The following is a 21903-nucleotide window of genomic DNA, read 5'->3' on the forward strand; positions in this document are numbered from 1 at the left end:
GCTATGGGAGACTGAGAGCCGGAAGTGCTGCCTCAGCTCTGGGTTGCCCTGGCCGAAGCTTCAGAGAGCAGAGGCCCTGCGGCCCTGAGAAGAGCTGTGTTCATGCTCTGGGTTTAGGAGGGAAGAGTCTCCAACACCTGGAAAACAGCCCAGCCTAGGAAGCCTGGGGCAGGATAAAGTCACAGAAGCCAGAGGACTGAGGGACTCAAGTTGTCTGGGCAGTCAAGCAGCCAGGAGCTTGACAAGGCCTTGCACAGTGTGACTGGGCTGTGTGACCTTGGGGAGAGACTTTTCTGTGGAGAAAAGGGGCTTAAGCCAGAACTGGGCTGCAGAGGAGAGCTGTAGCTAGAGGGAAGGGAGGGTTTGTTGTTTTTTGTTTGTTTTTTATCTTTTTAGGGCTGCACCCACAGCTTATGGAGGTTCCCAGGCTGGGGGTCCAATAGGAGCTACAGCTACTGGCCTACACCACAGCCACAGCAACACCAGATCTGAGCTGAGTCTGAGACCTACACCACAACTCACATGGATCCTTAACTCACTGAGCAAAGCTAAGGATTGAACCCTCAACCTCATGGTTACTAGTCAGATTTGTTTCCACTGTGCCATGATGGGAACTCTGGGCCGACCTTAGTTTTAAAAGGTTACTGCAAGGAGAAGAGACTGCAGAGAGTTCCCCTTGTGGCTCAGCAGTTAATGTACCTGACTAGTATCATGAGGATGCCGGTTCAATCCCCGGCCCCGCTCAGTGGGTTAAGAATTCGGTGTTGCCTTGAGCTGTGGTGTAGGTTGCAGACTTGGCTCAGATCCCTAGTTGCTATGACTGTGGTATAGTCTGGCCGCTGCAACTCTGATTCAACTCCTAGCCTGGGAACTTCCATATGCCTTGGGTGTGGTCCTAAAAAGACAAAAAAAAATTTATCTGAACTTTTTATTTTTAGATATAATTGTCTTTTTTGGTTATTTATGTTTCTTTTTTTGGCCACACCCATGGCATGTGGAAGTTACCAGGCTGGGGATCCAATCCTTGCCACTGCATTGACCTGGGTCACAACACTGGGTCTTTAATCCACAGAGCCACTTGGGAAATTTGGGAACTCCTATATGTTCATTTTCAAAGCATTCTCTTCATGATTGTGATATCTACTTTTTTTCCCATTTCCTTTCTTGCTAAATAACTCCTTTTTAAAATTTTATTTATTTATTTATTTTTCTTTTTATGGTCACACCCATGGCATATGGAGGTTCCCAGGTTAGGGGTCTAATTGGAGCTGTTGCTGCCGGGCTACACCAGAGCCACAGAAACATGGGATGCGAGCCGCGTCTGCAACCTATACCACACCACAGCTCACGTCAACGCCGAATCCTTAACCCACTGAGCAAGGCCAGGGATCAAACCCACAACCTCATGGTTCCTAGTTGGATTCGTTTCTGCTGTGCCATGACAGGAACTCCATAAAGAACTCCTTTTAGCAATTCTTTTTTTTTTTTTTTTTTTTTTGTCTTTTGGTTGTTGCTATTTCTTGGGCCGCTCCCGCGGCATATGGAGGTTCCCAGGCTAGGGGTCGAATCGGAGCTGTAGCCACCGGCCTACGCCAGAGCCACAGCAACGCGGGATCCAAGCCACGTCTGCAACCTACACCACAGCTCACGGCAATGCCGGATCGTTAACCCACTGAGCAAGGGCAGGGATCAAACGTGCAACCTCATGGTTCCTAGTCAGATTCGTTAACCACTGCGCCACGACGGGAACTCCCATCTTTTTTTTTTTTTTTTTTTTTTTTTTTTTTTTTTTTTTAGCAATTCTTTATTTTTTATTTTATTGTTTATTTTTTGCTTTTTAGGACTGCATCTGCAGCATGTGGAAGTTCCCAGGCTAGGAGAAGAATTGGAGTTGCAGCTGCCAGCCTACGCCACAGCCACAGCAATGGGAGATCTGAGCTGCGCCTGCAGCCTACACCACAGCTCACCGCAAGGCCATATCATTAACCCACTGAGTGGGGCCAGGGATTGAACCTGCGTCGGCATAGATATTAGTCAGGTTCGTAACCAGCTGATCTACAAAGGGAACACCTTTATCGATTCTTTGAAGGCAAGTCTACTGGCAACAAATTCTCTCAAATTTTGTTCGTCTAAGAAAATATTTCTCCTTCACATTTGAAGGATACTCTTCCAGGATACAGAACTCTTTTTCTTCGCATTTGAAATATTTTACTCCACTCGCTTCTGACATTAATTTGGAGGAAATTCTCAGTGATTGTTTCAAATTGTTTCAAATACTTTTTCAGTTCCTTTCTCTCTTCTTCTGATACTACCATTATGCCCGGGTTACTCCTTTTATCATTCCACAGTTCTTGAATTTTCTTTTTTTCAGTTCTTTTTTTCTATTTGCTTTTCAGTTTTGGAGGTTTCTACTGAGATACCCTGAGGCTCAGAGATTCTCTCCTAAGTTGTATCCAGTCCATATAATATAAGGCCTGTCAAAGGCATCCTTCATGTTTCTTTTTTTTTTTTTTTTTTGTCTTTTTTGTTGTTGTTGTTATTGTTGTTGTTGTTGCTATTTCTTGGGCCGCTCCCGCGGCATATGGAGGTTCCCAGGCTAGGGGTTGAATCGGAGCTGTAGCCGCCGGCCTACACCAGAGCCACAGCAACGCGGGATCCGAGCCGTGTCTGCAACCTACACCACAGCTCACGGCAACGCCAGATCGTCAACCCACTGAGCAAGGGCAGGGACCGAACCCGCAACCTCATGGTTCCTAGTCGGATTCGTTAACCACTGCGCCACGACGGGAACTCCCTTCATGTTTCTTAACAGTGTTTTGTTTTGTCTTTTCCAGGGCCGCACTCGCAGCATATGGAGGTTTCCAGGCTAGGGGTCTAATCAGAGCTGTTGCTGCTGGCCTATACCAGGGCCACAGCAACACCAGATCCAAGCTGCGTCTTCGACCTACACCACAGCTCATGGCAATGCCGGATCCTTAACCCACTGAGCAAGGCCAGGGATCAAACGTGCAACCTCATGGTTCCTAGTTGGATTCGTTAACCACTGAGCCACGAAGGGAACTCCTTAACAGTGTTTTTTATCTCTAGCATTTCTTTTTGGTTCTTAGAATTTTCATCCCTCTGCTTACATAGCCCATCTGTTCTTGCAGCCTGTCTACCCATTTAGAGCCCTTAGCATTTTATTCTTATTTTTATTTTTGTGTAGCTTAAACGATAGGAATTTATTTCTCACAGTTCTGGAGGCTAGGAAGTTCAAGATCAAAGTGCCAGCCAATTTGGTTTCTTGGTGAGGGACTTCTCTCCAGCTTTCAGGAAACAACCTTTTCACTGTCCTCACATGGCAGAGAGAAGGAGCTCTGGTCTCTCTAACCTTAATAAGTCCTGGAGTTCCTGTTGTGGCTTATCGGGTTAAGAACCAACATAGTGTCTGTATGGATGCAGTCTTGATCCCTGGCCTCACTCAGTGGGTTAAGGATCTAGCATTGCCTCAAAATGCAGCATGGGTTAAAGATGCTGCTTGGGTCTCATGTGGCTGTCACCATGGCATAGATGGGCTCACGGCCACACCACATTGCTGACCCACTCAGCAAGGCCAGGGATGGAACCTGCATCCTCATGGATACTAGTTGGATTCGTTTCTGCTGTGCCACAGTGGGGACTCCCAATCCCTTTGCATTTTAATCATAGTTGTTTACAATTCCTGGTCTGATGATTCCAACACCCCTGCCATATCTGAGTCTGGCTCTGATGCTTGCTGTCTCTTCAAACTGATTTTTGCCTTTTAGTCTATTTTGTATTGTTTTCCTGATTGCCAGACATAACATACTGGGTAAAAGGAACAGCTTTAAGTAGTCCTTTAGTAAAGAGGTTGCAAGGTGTGGGGGGAGGGTTCTATAGACCTCTGATTAGATCACTGTCTCTCAGTGAGAGCCTGTGTGCTTCTGGACTATGGACTTCACACATGCTTCTCAGCACTCCTCCCAGCCTCCCCCCCCTCCTCCGTAGGACCAGGTGGCTGGAGTGGGATGGAGCTGTGTATTTCTCTTAGGTCAGTTAGGCTCTGATAAAATCCCAGTAGGTTGGGCTCTGGTTAAATTTTAAGTGTCTTCTGAGGGCATATCTTATTAACAAGAACAGAATGCTCTGGCACATTTCAAAATGGTTCCTTTTACCCTCCTCTGCTGGAGGCATGAGGGGATTCTTCTCTGATGTTTACTATGAGAACTTGGTAGAGCTCCCGGTAAAACCCACAAAGTAAAAAAATGTGCCCCCTTCGCTAATACAACTTGGTTCCTTGGTGTTTTTTTTGTTTGTTTTTGTTTTTTTGTTTTTTCTTTTTAGGGCTGCACCCAACAGCATGTGGAAGTTCCCAGGCTAGGGGTCAAATCGGAGCTATAGCTGCTGACCTATACCACAGCCGCAGCAACACTGGATCCTTAACTCACTGAGGTGGACCAGGGATCAAACCCACGTCCTCATGGATAACTAGTCGGGTTCATTACTGATGAGCCACAACAGGAACTCCCAAATGGATGAATCTTGTACCTATTCTCCCCCCCACCCCCTGCCCCCTCGGAAAACATAAAAGTGTTTGGAGGGCAAGATGTCTGCCTTCCTCCTTCTTCCTGGCTACAATGTCTCTGGCTTTCCTCTACATCTACTGGAAATTTTTTCATTGTATCGTAGCAATGAATTACCAAACCTGGGTTTGTAATATTGAATCTACAACTAGCACATGTACATACACGGTTTCTGTGATTGATTGGTCTGAGTCCCCCACCAGACTGGAGGCCATGATCTAGAAGTGGCCCTGCCACAGGACAGGGACAACACTCAGAAGTGCTAGACAGCAGATCACCCGGAACCCTCATGACGCGGAGGGTTGGAGTGTCCTCTGAGGCCACAGCGCATATCTTTCATAAAGGGAAATTATACAAAGGAGACCTCTAGTGACCAAAGGAAGAAACTGCAGTTACACACTGTCCACCCCCTTTTCCCCATTCCCTTCTTTTCATTTTTAGGATTTTTCGGGGGGGGGCGCTCAGAGGGGGGCATATTAGTGGCATATGTAATTTCCCAGGCTAGGAATAAAATCTTGAGCTGTAGCTGCCGGCCTATACCGCAGCTCATGCAACACTGGATCCTTAACCCACTGAGCGAGGCCAAGGATTGAACCCACATCCTCATGCTAGTTGGGTTCTTTTCCACTGAGCCGCAACGGGAACTCTCTGGCTGGCTCCAGTTTTACTCCCTGTGTGTCCCTGGGCAAAGCGTGTAACAAACATCTCTCAGCTTTCACTTCTGCATAAAGTTGTCGTGAAGCCCAGATGTGAATGACGAAAGCTAAGTGCTGGCACAAGGTAAGGGCTCAACAAAAGTTAGGTGGTACTCAGGCATTCATTCATTTCTTCAACAACTATCGAACACTTGCTATGTGCCGGGCACTGGCTAAGATACCCGATGGACAGGGAGAAATGACCCTGCTCCCATGAAACATAGTCTAATGGGGAAGACACGGATGAAGCACTCACAAGTGTGATGAGCAAAAGGCAGAGGTGTCTTGACTAAGATGGATGAATGCGTGAATCTGGCTGTGTGTCTGGCACTTGCCAGTGGCCAGTAACCTTTCCTTTCCTCTGTCCACTCGGAGGAAGTGAAGCCAAAGGGGAAGCTCTTGGTCCACTAGACGGTGTTGAGCGTGCTCTGAAGCGGTCCCACCCCCTCTGGGACTTGCAAAGTGTTTCCTCCTTTCAGAGTCCCCACCCCCACCAGGAGGGAGGGATCATGGTTAATAAAGACTGGAGCAGGGAGGGGAGTGTGGTGGAAGGCGAGCTGGTTAGACAGTACTCTAAGGACCCAGGGAGCCACTGCAAATTCTCCCAGGAGGCCCTGCTCTCACCTCTGCTGCCCTCCCACGCAGAGGCAGTGCTCCACCGACAATGGCCACTTTTCAGTTCCTTACCCGATCGTGTTGCTCCCACCACAGGGCCTTCACACATGCATTTCCATAGCCTGGAAAGTTCTCCCCACCTCTCTTCACTTTGTTCATTCCTACTCATTCAGGAGCCAGCTCGTGTGCCACCCTCTCCAAGAAGCCTTCCTTGTCTCCCCAGACAAGCTCCAGGCCTCCCAATATAACATTCTATTTTTTTTGTTTTGTTTTGTTTTTCATCTTTTTAGGGCCTCATAGGCGGCATACCAAAGTTCCCAGGCTAGGGGTTGAATCAGAGCTACAGCTGCCAGTCTACACCACAGCCACAGCAATGTGAGATCTGAGCTGTGTCTGGAACCTACACCACAGCTCACAGCAATGCCGGATCCTCAACTCACTGAGTGAGGCCCGGGATCCAAGCCATGTCTTCATGGATCCTAGTTGGGTTCGTTAACGGGAGCTCCTATAACATTCTGTTTTTCCCCCTTCTTGGCACACATCACAACTTGCAGATATACATGTGTGACCACTTGCTAAGCATCAGTCTTCCCTGCAGGCTGAGAGCAGAGCTGTTGCTTTGCTGCGCATCTTCTTGGCAGCACTGAGCGCAGTGACTGGCTTCACAACCAGGACAGCAGAGCCTGCTCAGGAGTTTGAGTCTCACCCCGAGATGAGAGGTCAGGGAGGGACATGCAACCCGAAGGCCAGTCTCTGGCCGGGGTGGTGAGGGGCAGAACGGTGAGGGCTTGAGCCGAGACAGAGGTTGGGGACAGACCCAGCAGATTTCCGTCAGCCGGGAAGGGCTGATGGGATGTGGAAGCAGACAAAGGTGTCAAGAACCACCTGTAGGTTTCCAGCTAGGTAACAGGAGTGCGGCAGGCCCCTTCTCAAGTCAGGGGTCATAGAGGGTGAGGCCAAAGGGCCTTACCCCACTCAACCCCTTCCTCCACCCCAGCCCACCTGACTTGTCAAGTAGCCTCGACTGTTGCCGGGATGACACGGGCCACGCCGCTCAGCAGCACAAGTCCCTTTTTATTAGCCATCCTCTCTGGTCAGAATGTGCACAGGTAGAAGAGAAACAGTAAAATGCCCTGGCAGGGAGGGCAGGGGAAGGGGCTCCTGAGGTTTGGCCAAGAGGCCAGATTCCAGCTCCTTTTCCTGATTGGTCCATTGCTGTGCAATGACTCCCCTGGCACCCCGCGCCCCTCCACTGAAATCCAACATTAGGAGGCTGGGCGCTGCGGGGCCTGGTGCCGAGCAGCAGGCTGAGGGAAAACAGCCCCAGGGGTCTGGCCCCAGGGGCCGAGAGGGTCCACCCCCAGCTGCCTCTGTGTCTTCTATCTCACTGCCCTGAGGGTGGGTGCCCCCCCAACCCCCAGCCCCTGGGTTCAGAGGTTTGGGACAGGAGGGGCCAGGGAAAATGCTGAGGGGTCCAAGCAGAGGAAGCCTGATTTGGTACCTGGGTGGCCTGAGTGGCTGAGGTGTTCAAAATGGGAACATGAAGGGGGCAAATAACATCCCTTCTTTTTTTTTTTTTTTTTTGTCTTTTTGCCTTTTCTAGGGCCGCTCCCGCGGCATATGGAGGTTCCCAGGCTAGGGGTCTAATTGGAGCTGTAGCCACCAGCCTACGCCAGAGCCACAGCAATCCCGGATCCAAGCTGCGTCTGAGACCTACACCACAGGTCATGGCAACACCAGATCCTTAACCCACTGAGCAAAGGCCAGGGATCGAACCTGCAACCTCATGGTTCCTAGTCGGTTTCGTTAACCACTGAGCCACGACGGGAACTCCAACATCCCTTCTCACCCTGCACAACCTAGGTGTGACCTTGGTGTGACAGGCCAGGCCTGGTGGACATGAGGAGCTGGGGAACGGGACGAGAGGGTTTGGTCCACCCTCACCCCATACTTATGTAAGCAGGAGCGATGGAGCAATGTGGAGAAGTGGGGTAGAGGCTGGAGAGATGATGAGAAGGAGCAGACAAGATCCAGATTGAAGGGAAACTTCCAGGCTGGCAGGACTACACGCAGTTGTTGCCCAGTGACAGCTCGGCTGCCTTCCTCGTCTGTAGGCTACCAGGGGAGGGCTAGCAGGGTAGGGGGAACATGGAGGGCAGGGAGAAAAGCCACCACTGCAAGAGAAGATTCCAGAAAGGATCATCTTGATTCTCACCAGCCCAGCCTGCATGGGTCTGAAACATCCCCAGCCTTCACCATCACCCACCCTTGTGCCTCTGAAAAGGGCCTGTGTGGAATCTGAGAGAGAGGAGCAGACTCCCCGCCATGCGGAAGGTGCGGGGGAGGGGGGGCAGTTGGGGGGGGAGTACTCACAGCACCGTGGCACGGCCCCTGGCCCCTGGTGCAGAGTTGGGCTGGCACCGTTTGTAAACATTAGACTTGGTGATGTCTAGGGGTGGAGAAGCAGAAGGATACCTGGACCATCAGGTCTGGGTAAAGAGAAAGAGTGAGGCCCCAAAAGCCTTGGGACATGTCAGTCGGCCATGGGAAAGAGGGCTCACTGTGGCCTCGGGAGGCAGCAGGGAAGGCATCAGTCTGCCTGCCTCTGCACATTTGTGTGACTTCAGCGCTACTTCTGGAACTTGCCAGAGGAAGCCATGCTGGCTGAGCTGCCGACAGCCTGGAGCAGGCACTGAGTCAGGGGTAAGGAGCACGGCCCCTACTCAGGATGGGCTTTTCTGTGGAGAGAGCAGCCCTTGGTCCACACTCCTTCTGCAGAGGGAAGTCAGACTGGGCTCTTTCTTTGGAGACATGACCCTCTTCACCCATGACTTCCAGGCATGGAGAATTTGAGAGGTGAAGAAGGGGAGAAGGTTCCTCTGTGACACGAGACCTCCTCCCACTATCCACAGCCCAGCCAGGATGGGGGAGCAGGAAGGGAGCTGGGTTTGAGCTGTCCAGAGGTGTGGGGCCTGGTTTCATCCCAGAATCGTCCTTGAAGAAGGATGTCCAGGTGTCATCCCACCAGTAGAGGGGAGTGTTGCCAGACTCAGGTGGCCCCAAAGGTCTATGAGGTGGTCCGGGGTGCAATGGCAAAGGCCAAGTGTTCCCTGGGAGGTACTGGTTAAGACAAGAGGTCCACAAAGATGGCGTTGGCTGTGGTCTGGCCGAAGATGAAGGCTCCCAGGGTGACCAAGAGGATTCCGTAACTGACCATTGCCCACCAGCTGTAGAGCAGACAGTGAGAGAAGGCCTGGTCAGTCAACCCACATACAACTTTGCCAACTTCCATACACATATACATAGACACATATATATACATATCTCAGTTAATTATGGTAATTACTTATACCACTTCTCCTGTGCGTAGAGCACTTCTTACTTCTCAACAACTTTCCATACACAGGCGTGCAGGGCCAGGGGTATGACCCCTAGTCCATGGGTAAGGAGACCAAGACCTAATGGGATTAACTGGTCACAGCATACCAAGGGCATGTCTCCTGATGGAAAGACGGTCATGAAAAAGCAGGTTACATGTAGTGTGATCCATTTCTTAAAAAAAAAGGGAATTCCTGTAGTGGCTCAGCAGGTTAAGAAACCAACTAGTAGGAGTTCCTGTCGTGGCTCAGCGGAAAGGAATCAGACTAGTATCCATAAGGACGCAGGTTCGATCCTTGGCCTCGATCAGTGGGTTAAGGATCTGGTGTTGCCATGAGCTGCGGTGTAGGTCGCAGACAAAGCTTGGACCCTGAGTTGCTGTGGCTGTGGTGTAGGCTGTCAGCTGTAGCTCTGATTTGACCCCTAGCCTGGGAACGTTCATATGCCACAGGTACAGCTATAAAAAGTGAACATGAATAAATAAATAAATAAGCAGACATCTGCATATCTGTATATCAAAAACAGCTACAGGATATTAAGGGTGATTAGTCTGTAGTTTTTTGTTTGTTTGTTTGTTTTTAATTCTAGTGCCGTACCTATGGTATATAGAAGTTCTCGTGCTAGGGGTCGAATTAGAGCTATAGCAGCACCAGATCTGAGCATCTGCGACCTACACCACACCTCACAGCAACACCAGATCCTTAACCCACTGGAGCAAGGCCAGGGATCGAACTCGCAACCTCATGCTTCCCAGCCAGATTCACTTCTGCTGAGCCACGACAGGAACTCCAATTAGTCTGTATTTTTTAGGTTTTCTATAATGAATGAGTATATCCTGCACAATGTATTTTTTTAAAACACGAACCTGTCAAAACCTCTCTACTAATCAGGAACACGTACATGTTAAAACAATGTAGTATTTTGCAAAATGTGGTCTATACATACAATGGGAAATTATTCACCTTAAAAAGGAAGGACATTCTGACACATGCTACAACACAGATGCATTTTGAGGACATTATGCCACGTGAAATAAGCCAGTTACAGAAAGACAAATAATTGTATGAGGTACCTAGAAGAGTCAAATTCATGAAGACAGAAGATAGAATGGTGGTAACCAGGGGCTGTGGGGACAGGGCGTGCTGAATTACTGTTTAATGGGTACAGAGTTTCAGTTTTGCATGCATGGTGGTGATGGTTGCACAAAAATATGAATGCACTTGATGCCACTGAACTGTACACTTTAAAATGGGAAAGACAGTAAATTAAAAAAACAAAACAGGAGTTCCCATTGTGGCTCAGCAGTTAACGTACCCAACTAGTATCCATGAGGACGCAGGTTATATCCCTGGCTTCGCTCAGTGGGTTAAGGACCCAGTGTTGCCATGAGCTGTGGTGTAAGTTGCAAATGTGGCTTAGATATGGCGTTGCCATGGCTGTGGCGTAGGCTGGTGGCTATAGCTCCGATTAGACCCCTCGTCTGGGAACCTCCATGTGCCGTAGGTGTGGCCCTAGAAAAGGCAAAAAGACAAACAAAGAAACAAGCAAATGAACCAAAAAAAAAAAAAAAAAAAAAAACCCGAAAAAAATGTTTTATATTCATTAGCTAACAAATACTGAAAAGCTGCTATATATAGTGTTTGCAGGGGTACAGGGTACAGGGCACTTTGATTAACTGCTCTTGGGTCTCTGACTGGTACTGCCTTTTTGGAGGGTAATCTGAATCCATGGGCCAAAGTAAAAATGAGTGTGCCTTGTGATAGAGCAACTTCCTTCTAAGAGTTGATGCTACTAAGATCCTTGACCAGGCGTGCCAAGGTAATGTAGAAGTGTGTTCACATTTGGGACAGATTCATACAAAATATTCTATAGCCACTGGAAAAAGAAGTGGATCTTCATGTGTTGACATAGAGCAATCTCCAAGATACACGGTTAGGGGATAAAAGCAAATGGCAGAAAAGTGTGTTTGGCATGAAACCAATTTTTTTTTTTTTTTGGTCTTTTTATGGTCTCATCTGTGGCACATGGAGGTTCCCAGGCTAGCGGTTGAATAGGAGCTGTAGCCGCCGGCCTACGCCACAGCCACAGCAACGCAGGATCTGAGCTGTGTCTTCAGCCTACACCACAGCTCACGGCAACGTCCCATCCCTAACCCAATGAAGGAGGCCAGGGATTGAACCTGTGTCCTCATGGCTGCTAGTCAGGTTCATTTCTGCTGAGCCATGATGGGAACACCAGCATGAAACCAATTTTTGAAAAAAGCCACGTGTTTGTGTGTACACACGCATAGCTTTGTGTACCCAGACACAGATCACGCACAGAAACAGTCCACAAGGGCACAGACCATGTGGATGACACGGAGCTCTCTCAGAAAGGAGAGGTGGGGAGGGGGCTGTGGAGAAAGGACTTCCACTTTTTTCTCCAAAGTCCTCCAGCGGTGTTTGAACTGTTACAACTACCACGTGTTACTTATTTTAAAAGAAGTATTTTATTTATTTTTATTTGTCTTTTTATGGCTGCACCCACGACATATGGAGGTTCCCAGGCTAGGAGTCAAATTGGACCTACAAGTGCTGGCTTACGCTACAGCCACAGCCACGCAGGATCCGATCCGAGCCGCATCTGCGACCTACACCAAAGTTCATAGCAACGCCGGATCCTTAACCCACTGAGCGAGGCCAGGGATTGAACCCTCATCCTCATGGATCCTAGTTGTGTTTGTTAATTGCTGAGCCACGAAGGGAACTCCTTAAAAGAAGTATTTTAAAAACTCATATTTTTCAAAGTACACAAGTCTCCTGACTCCTACTTTTTTTTTTTTTGGCCACACCCACAGCATGTGGAAGTTCCTGGCTCAGGGATTGAAACCCAGCCAGAGCCAATGAACCCCATGGGAACTCCTGATCCCTACCTATTTAGAGGCAACCCCCCATTTAGCACCTTCCAGAGAGGACCACAGACTGGCTCTGCTTTTACCTGGCTGGCTTGACTTCTTCCATCTCAGAGAGTTTGGCTTGAATGAGGCACAGACCTGGAAGAGAAGAGGTGGCCCTGAGAAGGGGGTGGGCTCAGTCAGCCTCCGCCTTGTAGTGGTGGCAGACAGTGTCTGAAGCTCAGGTATTGTGACCTCCGTGTCAGGGCGCTGCCACCAGACCCTATTACACTGTCATAGTCTGAACCAGCCAGATCCCTGATGGTCGGGGAGTAACAGGTACTTGAATGAAAGGTTAGGAGTACAGGCTATGGACCTAGACAGACTTGGGTTTGAAAAGGTTCTGTTATTCTTTTCTCTCTTTTTTTTTTTTTTTTGGTCTTTTTAGGGCCACACCTGTGGCATATGGAGGTTCCCAGGCTAGGGGTCTAATCGGAGCTACACTGCTGGCCCACACCACAGCCACAGCAACGCCGGATCCAAGCTGTGTTTGTGACCTACACCACAGCTCAGGGCAACGCCGGATCCTCAACCCACTGAGTGAGGCCAGGGATCGAACCCGCAACCTCATGGCTCCTAGTTGGATTCGTTTCCACTGTGCCATGATGGGAACTCCGGTTCTGTTATTCTTTCGCTGAATTTGTTAACCTCCAGGGAAGCTTGTTACCCTCTCCGAACCTCACACCTCCACTTCAGTAAAATGGAGATGATGCTTAAGCAAGGGTTTGCGTGGAGCCTGAAGTGGGTAATCGATAAACGCTGGTGAGTGTCCTCCTTGGAGGGTGAGCAAGTGAGGAGCTGAACCTGGGAGGCCTGGGGAGTCGGCGCTGCGGGGGTGTCGGGGTCCACACCTGGGAAGACGAAGATGAAGCAGGCGGCCAGGCCTCCGATGACTGAGATGACCTTGCCGATGTCAGGGATGAAGAGCGCCAGCAGCAGGGTGAGCAGGAACCAGAGCAGCGTCTGCAGCACGCGCCGCCGCCGCTCCCGGCCCACGTCCTCCTCCACCGGCGTCCCCTGGTAGCGCAGCCACAGGCCTTCGACCACCGCCCTGTCCGCACGCATGGAGAGGGGCTCAGAGGCGGCCCTGCTAACAGCCCCCCACCTCCAGCCGTGGAGCCAGACCCCCCCCACCCCACTGCAGGGCAGACTGTAGGTAAGACTATCTCTGATCCTCGGTTTCCTTGTCTGTGAAGTGGGCCTAGCAGCACTCTTCTCAGGGTGGCTGTGGGGACTGGATGGGACGCTGAAGGGGAATGCCTTGCCTGGCCCAGGATGTGCACACCCATGGGCCCCAACACTACTAGGCTCCTGAAAAGGATGGGTTTGGAGTACCCAGGAAGCAGGGGGTTCAGGAACAGATCTGGACTAGAGGTTCTCAGAGGGCTCATGAAATGTTCTGGTGACTCTAGAAAAAAGGGGCTCCTCAAGACCTGGCTGGGGATTCTCACAGCGCTGTTTTAGGCACTGACTCCTTTTGGCTTTAGTTACTCCTTTCATAAAACAGATTCTACATGAGGCCTGAGGACCATGTTCAAAGGGCTTTCAGGGGCCCTGAAGAGAGGGAGCGCCCCACGGGGCGGGAGGGGACTCACCGCCCACAGAAGTGCAGGATGGGGTAGGAGGTGAGCACACTCAGGATGATGAAGGCTCGGGCGACGGCTACAGCCACGTCCTCCGAGGGGTAGGACAGGAGTACATCAGGGTCCACGGCAGCTCCAAAGGTCAGGAAGCCACAGATGCCTGAGGGTGGGGACAAGAGGGCCTCAGAGGGTCAGGGGGATGGACCATCCACTGCTCGGTCCAAAAGCAGACGGGGAGGTGTCAGAACAGCTCTGGAGACTTAGACTGAGGCTTAGAGGCTGGGATCGGAAGCCTCCCTCCCCGACTTCTCACATGCCCAGCCCCACGCCGTCACCTTTCCGATCTTGAACTCACCCAGCAGATCCCGTCTCAGGGCTTGCGGACTAACCTTCTGTGTGCCCAGTCCTTCACGCTGCCATCCCCTCATCATTCGGTCTCAGCTCAGATGCCCCCTCCCCAGAGATGGGCTTCCCTGCCCCGCCCATCCACAAACCGCTCCCCCTATATACCCCCAGCCCTCTCGCTCATTGCCCTGTTTTGCTTTCTTCATAACATCCCTCTTTCTCTGAATCTTTTTTCTCCTTGTTTATTGTCTGTCTCCCCAACCAGAAAAAGAGCCCCAGAAGAATGGGGACTCTGCTCATTTGCCTCCCTTGTTCCTGGCTTTATCTGCAGAGGCTAGAACAGTGCTGGCCTGAGAACCATCTATGGAAGGAATCACAGTATCTGGCCTCCCAGTCCTGCTGCCTCATCCCAAGCATTCTCCACACAGCATCCACAGCCATCTTGCACCGAGCCCCACCCCTACTGAAAAACGCTTCCTTCTGGCTCCCAACAGTCCTCAAGGATCTGGCTCTGCTCCCTGTCTGGCCTCGCTGCCTGCCACCCACCCCCAACTTGCTCCACTCCATCTACACCAGACCTTCTGTCTTGGCCTCAGGGACTTGGCATTTTCTGGTGCCTCTATCTGGAACGCTCTTCCCCCCAGCTCTTCAGATTCTGGCTCGTCCTCATGATTTAGGCTTCCCCAAAGGCTATAACCCACCCCCCAAAGCCAGCCCCACCCAGTGCCACTCACAGCTCCCCTTTCACTGTTCCCATGGCGGCACTCACCACTGTCTGGGATTCCTTACTGATTCCCGATTTACTCTTGTAAGACTGTCTGTCCAACTATAGACAGGCCCAGGTCTACCTATCTCCATGGAAGCCCCATGCTGAGAAAGGTCCTGGGACTTAGCAGGCACCCACTGAAAGCTGCTGAATGAATGAAGACATGATTTGGGCAGGAGGAGACCCAAGGCAGCCCAAGTTCAAGTCAATGCCTACAGAGGTATTCGGAGTGCAAGGCTGTCCCATGGAAAACCTGGGCCAGAGGACTTGGGGACAGAGAGGGGAAGCGGGAGCCCTCTAAGCCTGGCCCTCAGAGGGGATCACTCACCTGTACCCATGTAGACCGCGAGGGCTATGACCATGGCGGCCGTCACCACCCCGCCCCAGGTCTTCACCTCGGGCCGCTGCATGCTGTTGAAGACGGGCACACTGCTCACGTGGCACTGTCAGGGTGAAGGGCAGGCTTGTGGTGGGCAAGTGACCTTACCCCCAGGGGCCAGGGGCAAGTCCTGGGGTCCCCCCTCTATCCTTCCTTCCAAGGTCCACCCCCCATCCTGCTGGTAATGTGGAGTCCACCTCAGCGTGGGGGGTGAACTCAGGGGACAAAAGGGACCTCGCAACTGGCACCTGAAATCCGAAGCAGATGGTAGGCATGGCATTGAACACAGCTATCCAGGAAGCTGGCCTGAGGACAAACACACAAGATGCTGGTGCTCGTGAGCCCCTCATAGTCACCAACCACCCCCGTGCCTGTACTCCTTTACCATTTGGCTGCACCTCCAGCACGCAGAAGTTCCTGGGCCAGGGACTGAACCCGCACCACAGAAGCGACCTGAGCCACTGCAGTAGCAACACTGGATCCTTAACCCACTGAGCCACAAGGGAACTCCTCCATGCCTGTATTCTTCATTCAGCCCACTGCACAGCCCCCATCCCCCTGCCAGCTGCACACATTCAACTCCCATAAGTCTGGGAACTGGGAGAGGACACATGGCCATTTCAAAGGTCCGTAAAACTGAGGCTCTGGAAGGACCTTCTGGGACCAAAATCCAGAATTTTTATCTCCTCAATTCATCCTCACAGATATTACAGATAAGCAAAAAAAAAAAAAAAAAGGGCAATTTCACCTTGGCATTTTCCACAACCCGAGGCCTAGCCTCATGCTGGCTCATCTGCTGGATATTAATGGCAAACTTTCCCCCATCTCTGCCTCGCCCTCTTTTCTGCAGTAAAAAGATACCAGGACCTTTTGCCTCCTTCCTACAATGGCCAATGAGTCAAGCCCTGAGGAGCTAGTGAGCCTTGGGAAGAGCACCTGGGTAGCCTTTTGATGCCTGACCCAATACCTCCTGGGGCCCGAGTGGCTGCTGCTACCCCATGTGTCTCCTGGCGGCCCTGACCCACCTGTTCAGGATGTCCGCTGGGGTCATCTCTTTATCGGGCCAGATGTACTTGATGATAATGATGGCAGTGACATACCAGGTGCCCACGACGCTCAGGAAGCTGCCAGGAAGGATCGATTCAGCTTCCTCCTCCCCAGCCCCCAGCTGCCTTTTCTCTGATTCCATCCCCAGGGACATCTCCCCTAACTCTAGTCACCAGAAGTGTCTAATGAATGAATTGGGAGACTAATCCAAACAAAGACTCAAGTAATGCATAAGAAATACATTTCAGAGAAATAAGCCACAGGTAGGAAGCCAACAGGGGACCAGATTGACATTTGTAGCCATTGGGAAATGAGGTGGTTTAGCTCCATGGCTCAGGGACCATAGCAGGGGGCTGGGCTTCAAAGCGCATCTGTTACTTCAATCAAAGCAGCTCAGGCCTGGCGAGAGCTGCGAGCAGGGCCTTTGAGAAGGAAGAGATGCGGGAGGTAAAAGAGTTGAAGGCACAACACTGGAATGTCAACACTGAAGGGGACCTTGGGGACACTGAGTGTGGCCCCTTCCATTATGGATCACAGGAAACAGCTTAGAATCCCACAGCTTTTCAGACTCTGGGGCTGGAAGCTAGTGTCTTCCTTTCATACCAAGGTGTATGGAAAATCTTGCCAGGCTGACAATCCCAAATGATCAGAAGTCCCATCCTCTGTGGGAAAGACAAAGCCCAGGCTGGGAGACTGCCTTCGCATTCTTGATATCCCTGTCCCTTCTCTGACAAGGACACTTGCAAATGAATCTCGCACTGACGCAAAGAGCCACTGTCTCCCTTGCCGCTGACACAAGAAGAAGGTCTTATGCCAGAACCCTTGCCAGCCCTGGTCTGCCCTGCCTTGCCCACTCTTGCCGCCCCCAGGAGGGAGGGTGGCATGGAGGAGGGGGGGTTCCCCAGCAGCCCTTGGGTCTCCAGCTGCCTGTGATCATAGCCTCTGTCCAGCGCAGGCTGGGGTGGGGCCTCCGAACCTGGCATATTTCTGGAAGCCGATCTCCCTGGGGATGGAAAGGGGCAGGATGAAGAGGAAGGCAGTGAGGCTGATGGTGAACTTGCGGTCTGTGTACCAGGGGCTGCCGCCGGCCCCCTCAGGCTCCTTTGCCATCACGGCTATAACTGCACAGGGAGGAAGGAGGGAACATGATGCCAGGCCACTACAGGGTGAGGCCCTCTGTCTAAGAGGCCCAGCAGCCAGGAGGGAGGACCCCCAGATGAATGCTAGGTCTTGGGCAGATGTTTCATGCTCTTTCCCTCCCACCCCAGGGACCCTGGGGCCGAGGGGGCGGGAGGAGGTAGGTGGTAAGGGGGGACCTCACTCTTGTCCTGCTGGTCCCCAATGATGATGAGGAAGGCAATGCAGGTCCCAAAGGTGTAGACGGCAATGGCCACCTCACACAGCACGCCCGTCAGCTTGCCACACACAGCCCACACCACTTCCTGGTAGGTCCTCTCATTGCTGGCCTGGGAGCAGTAGGCCAAGATGACGAGGCCGCTAATGATGAAAACCAGCATGGCCTGCAGGCAGGGGCAGAGCAGGAGGGTGTAGGAAAGGCCTGGCAGCAAAGAGCAGCCTGGTCTTGCTCGGCATTTACTGGGCCAGCGCCCAAAGCCGATCTGGCAAATGAGCCTCATTTTGCAGGGCAGTGTTAATAGATTACTGGAGGCTGCTGAGCTGAGATTTTCTTCAAGAACAAAAGTTTTGAGGAAAATTTCAGACATACACAAAAGTAGACAGAATGGTATAATGGACCCTTTAGAACCCACCAGTCAACTTCATAAACATCAATCCACTCTTCCTCTCCTGCTCTTTCTCTCTCTCTGTTGCTCCCCGCTTTCCCTCTGCTCCCCCCTCACCACTGGAGCATGCCTGTGCTTCCTCCACATCTATCTTCTCTCTCTTCTCTCTTAATAAACACGTATTTGTCTCACTAAAAAAAAAAAAAAATCATCAGTTCATGAAAGTTCCCTTGTGGTACAGCAGGTTAAGGATCTGGTGTGGCTGTAGCTGTGGCACAAGCCACAACTGCGGCACGGGTTCGATCCCTTGCCTGGAAACTTCCACATGCCGCAGGTGCACCCAAAAAACAAACAAAACAAAACAAAAAAAACCCCATCAATTCATAGCCAATCTTTTTTCATCTATGCCCTTTCCCAATCTGGATTATTTTGAACAAAATAAAATCTACTATATCATTTCATCAGTCAGGATTTCATTAGGTAGTTCTAAAAGGTATAGGCCTGCTTTTTAAACACAATCACAAAATTATTAAATAGGCAGGTGATGTCCAAACTTCCCTGACTGTTAGAAAGGCTTCTGAAGCCTCGTCTGGCCTCAGAGGAAAGAATGCTGCAATAGATTAGTGATGTCTGCCACGTGTGACAGAAGAGAGAGGGGTGTGTCACGGACTGACCATCCCTGATCCAAAGTCTCCCTTTTGAGGCAAAGAGCCCAGACTCACCACCTGAACTGCACCTCTGCCCTCCCGGTCTGCGCACTCACCATCTGCAGCACGATGCCAGCTGCCACGCCTCCAGCAGTGCTGAAGGCTGCTGGGAAGTTGAGCAGCCCGGCGCCCAGGCAGGCATTGACAACGATGAAGACGGCTCCAAGTGTGGAAGTGGTGCCTCTGTCCAGACCCCCAGGAGAGGTCTCCCCCTCATTCTTGGGGACTATGTCCACAGAGGGACTCTGCAGGAGACGGGCACGCTCCCCGGAGTCCGTGCTTAAGCCCCACTCGCCAGGGTCATTGTTGATGCTGACCTGGGCCATGGCCCTGGAAGTCCTCTTCCTGCAGGGTCTCTGGGTTCTGTCTCACGGCCACATCTCCTGGGGAGCTGAGGGAACACCTTCAGCTTCAGGGTGACACCAGACTGTTTGGGGCTGCGATCCTAGGAGGCCTGTGGGCTATGGATCTCCTCAACCTAGATGGGAAAGGCAGGTACTACTGTTATCACAGGATGGGCACGGAAAGGTGAAACAATGTCCCCCAGCTCAGATGGCTGAGATCTACACCTCGGGGAGCTTCTGTGCAGAACAATGCATTGGGTGCCATGGTGTGAGATGGCAGAGACAGAAATAGGTCAGATGCAACTCCTGCCTGCTTCAGGCTTACAGACCTATCAGGTAAATAAGACATAAACACAGAAGAGGGGGCATTAACACATTGGCACTAGAGCCACGCTCGGTCTGGAGGGTCATGGACATATCTTATCGCATTTATTCCTTATGACAGTGGTCATAAGGTTCAGAGAGATCGAATCACTCATCCAGGGTCACACAGCAGGCAAGGTGGAGAGCAGGATTTAGATCCAGATCTGTCTGGCTTCCCAGCTTGTTTCCATACCACAGGATTCCAAGAACAGTCCTCACCCAGAACCGTGGATATTTCAATTTCTTACAGTCCAGCATCTCTCGCTCCCACCCAGAATCTAAATTCTATGGAGCTTTCAAGGCCCTTCAAAATCCAGGCCAATTCTGTCTGCTTCTCTGTGAAATGACTTGAAAATTCATGTGCCACTCAGGATTATTTTTGTTCTACATTTAGCAATTAATTTCCACATATGATACAATAGAAACATCCCCTCAGAAGACTGCTAAGTAAAGAAGATAACAAAGAAAGCCAAATATATGAATAACCCATGTTTGGGCTCCAATGAAAAGTTTTTTTTTATTGGTTTGTTTTTTGTTTTTTGCTTTTTAGGGCTGCATTCATGGCATATGGAGGTTCCCAGGCTAAGGGTCTTATCAGAGCTGTAGCCGCCGGCCTACGCCACAGCCACAGCATCACAGGATCCAAGCTGTGTCTTCGACCTACACTGCAGCTCAGAGCAATGCCAGATCCTTAACCCATTGATCGAGGCCAGGGATCAAAACCACAACCTCATGGTTACTAGTTGGATTCGTTTCCACTGTGCCACAACGGGAACTCCAAAAAGGTTTTATTTTTGCTTTAATGAAAAAAAAATTCAGGGCAGTTCTTACTCTTCTCCCACATGACTGACCTAACCATTGCGCATCACAGAAGCATCCCTTCCCGTGCCCTCAGCACACTGATGGGTTTAGAATGGCTAGTGAGTCCCACTGCTTGAACAAAGTTTGGAGCCTCATACTCAGTAGAGGGGAAAGGGGGAGTTTAGGTGCTTTCAGACATCTGTCACCAAGCATGCAACCAAGGGACACAGCTCCAGGGGAAGTGTCTCCTCTTTGACTCCAAGTCCAGAAAGACCAGTCAGATGCCGCAGGGCTTCCTCTTACGCAACCTGCCACCCAGTCAGCAACTCAGCAAAAAACCAGTGAGTAGTGGACGCAGTTTGGGGCTTCCAGCTTCCAGGGTAGCCCCACAGAGAGCTCTGCAAAGTTAGTGCTTACTGAAGCTGTGAGACCATGTCTTCCTGCTCATGTCGAAGACACAGAGGTCTCCACATTAGCCCAAGATTTCTCAGCTCCCCTTCGCTGCATATTACCCCCACACCACCGTACCCAGCTTACCTGCTCTTTCCACCTGTCTGGCTGTGGTGGAGGGAGAGCTGCTCTTTACACCTCCTTCTCCCCAAAGATTTGGGATCTGAGTCTCCTTACTTCTCTCTCCGGCCCCCGATGTCTTCTTTCTTAAAACTTCACAGAAAATCTGCTGTCAACAGTGAGAAGGGGCTGAGCTGTTTCTGTGCTGGTGAGCGGAGTGAGGGGAACTGAGGCGTTTTAACTCACAGAATGGAACAGCAGCTCAGAACATGCCCATGGAAGGAAAGAGTCTAGACTAATGTCACAGGGACTAGACCGCAGAGCCAGAGACAGAAGCCTAACGCCCACGTGCCCAGGCCAGGGGCTTAACCATTGCGGTAGGCCCCCTCAGACCCCAACTGGAGCAGGTTGCCAGGCCAGCCTGGGACTGGATCCCAGAAATATGAGGAGTGGGCTCATTGGGAGTGGGTCAGCGCGCACCCAGGGCAGGGACGATCTACAGGCCCGAGGCGAGTGGGTTGCTGTCGGGTAAACTAGGGAGGGGCTTCGGGGCTTGATCCGGCCTAGGAGTGATTAAGGAGACTAGGTGGGGCCAGTCCGACCAAGCGCGGGCGTGTGGCGGAGGACACCGGGCTGCGGAGTCCTGAGGGTGTGGGCAGGGCTTTTCCTCAGTGGGGGCCCTGGGGACCCCGGGACCTAATATTTCCACCCTTCACCAACCTGTACCTCCTGTCACTTACCTGCGGTGCCTCAAGCCCGGCCGGCTGCAGCGACACGTGAGCAGCGGTCACATGACTCTGGCCTTGGGTGGGCCGCGGGACATGCTGGGAGTTGTAGTTTTCTGCAGGTGTCAATCTTGGACACCAGCTTCCTTATGCCCGAGGGGATGGCACTGTTCCGAATCAGCCTGGCAGCCTGCCCGCCGGTGTTTATCCGGTTACTTTTAGTCCTGGCCCCTTGGCCAAATCACACACTCCTTCCTACTCCTAGGAAGAGCAATTGATGATTTTGCCAGTCTGGATGCCATGGGCCATAGATCTTTGGCCTCATTAATCCTCCTTTGTTTCCCTTGTCTTCGCACCCACAGCTCTGACCCTGGACTTTTTTTTTTTTTTG

General features: G+C 51.3%; 1 protein-coding gene across 3 annotated transcripts; it reads right to left on the reverse strand.

Annotated features, from left to right (window-relative positions):
* Positions 1–8077: 8077 nt before the first annotated feature.
* Positions 8078–21586, reverse strand: SLC38A7 (solute carrier family 38 member 7). Of its 3 annotated transcripts, none has more exons than XM_021097090.2 (12): positions 21528–21586; positions 20815–20940; positions 18826–19247; positions 17642–17840; positions 17297–17441; positions 16299–16397; positions 15522–15579; positions 15223–15337; positions 13796–13943; positions 13052–13251; positions 12245–12299; positions 8078–9117 (listed from the first exon to the last, which is right to left on the reverse strand). In XM_021097090.2, the coding sequence occupies exons 3-12, from the start codon at positions 19093–19095 to the stop codon at positions 9015–9017; spliced, it is 1392 nt and encodes a 463-aa protein (XP_020952749.2). In that variant the 5' UTR covers positions 19096–19247; positions 20815–20940; positions 21528–21586; the 3' UTR covers positions 8078–9014. The 3 variants fall into 3 exon arrangements, with proteins under 3 accessions (XP_020952749.2, XP_084814909.1, XP_084814908.1); XM_084958783.1 differs by having other exon boundaries at positions 20815–20953; XM_084958782.1 differs by having other exon boundaries at positions 20815–20956.
* Positions 21587–21903: the final 317 nt, after the last annotated feature.

Source organism: Sus scrofa, chromosome 6 (assembly GCF_054392235.1).
Source record: "Sus scrofa isolate SSC_HxYL_T2T_F1_AM1 chromosome 6, Sscrofa_HxYL_maternal_Yorkshire_Landrace_v2.0, whole genome shotgun sequence".
Taxonomy (NCBI): Eukaryota; Metazoa; Chordata; class Mammalia; order Artiodactyla; family Suidae; genus Sus; species Sus scrofa.

Excerpts from the sequence above, each read along its gene's own strand:
- SLC38A7 (XM_021097090.2), bottom strand. The coding sequence starts at position 19,095 with ATGGCCCAGGTCAGCATCAACAATGACCCTGGCGAGTGGGGCTTAAGC. Across the intron at positions 13,944-15,222 it reads CGCGGTCTACATGGGTACAG|GCATCTGTGGCTTCCTGACC; the intron begins GTGAGTGATCCC and ends CCCCACCCTCAG. Across the intron at positions 12,300-13,051 it reads CTTCATCTTCGTCTTCCCAG|GTCTGTGCCTCATTCAAGCC; the intron begins GTGTGGACCCCG and ends CTTCTCTTCCAG.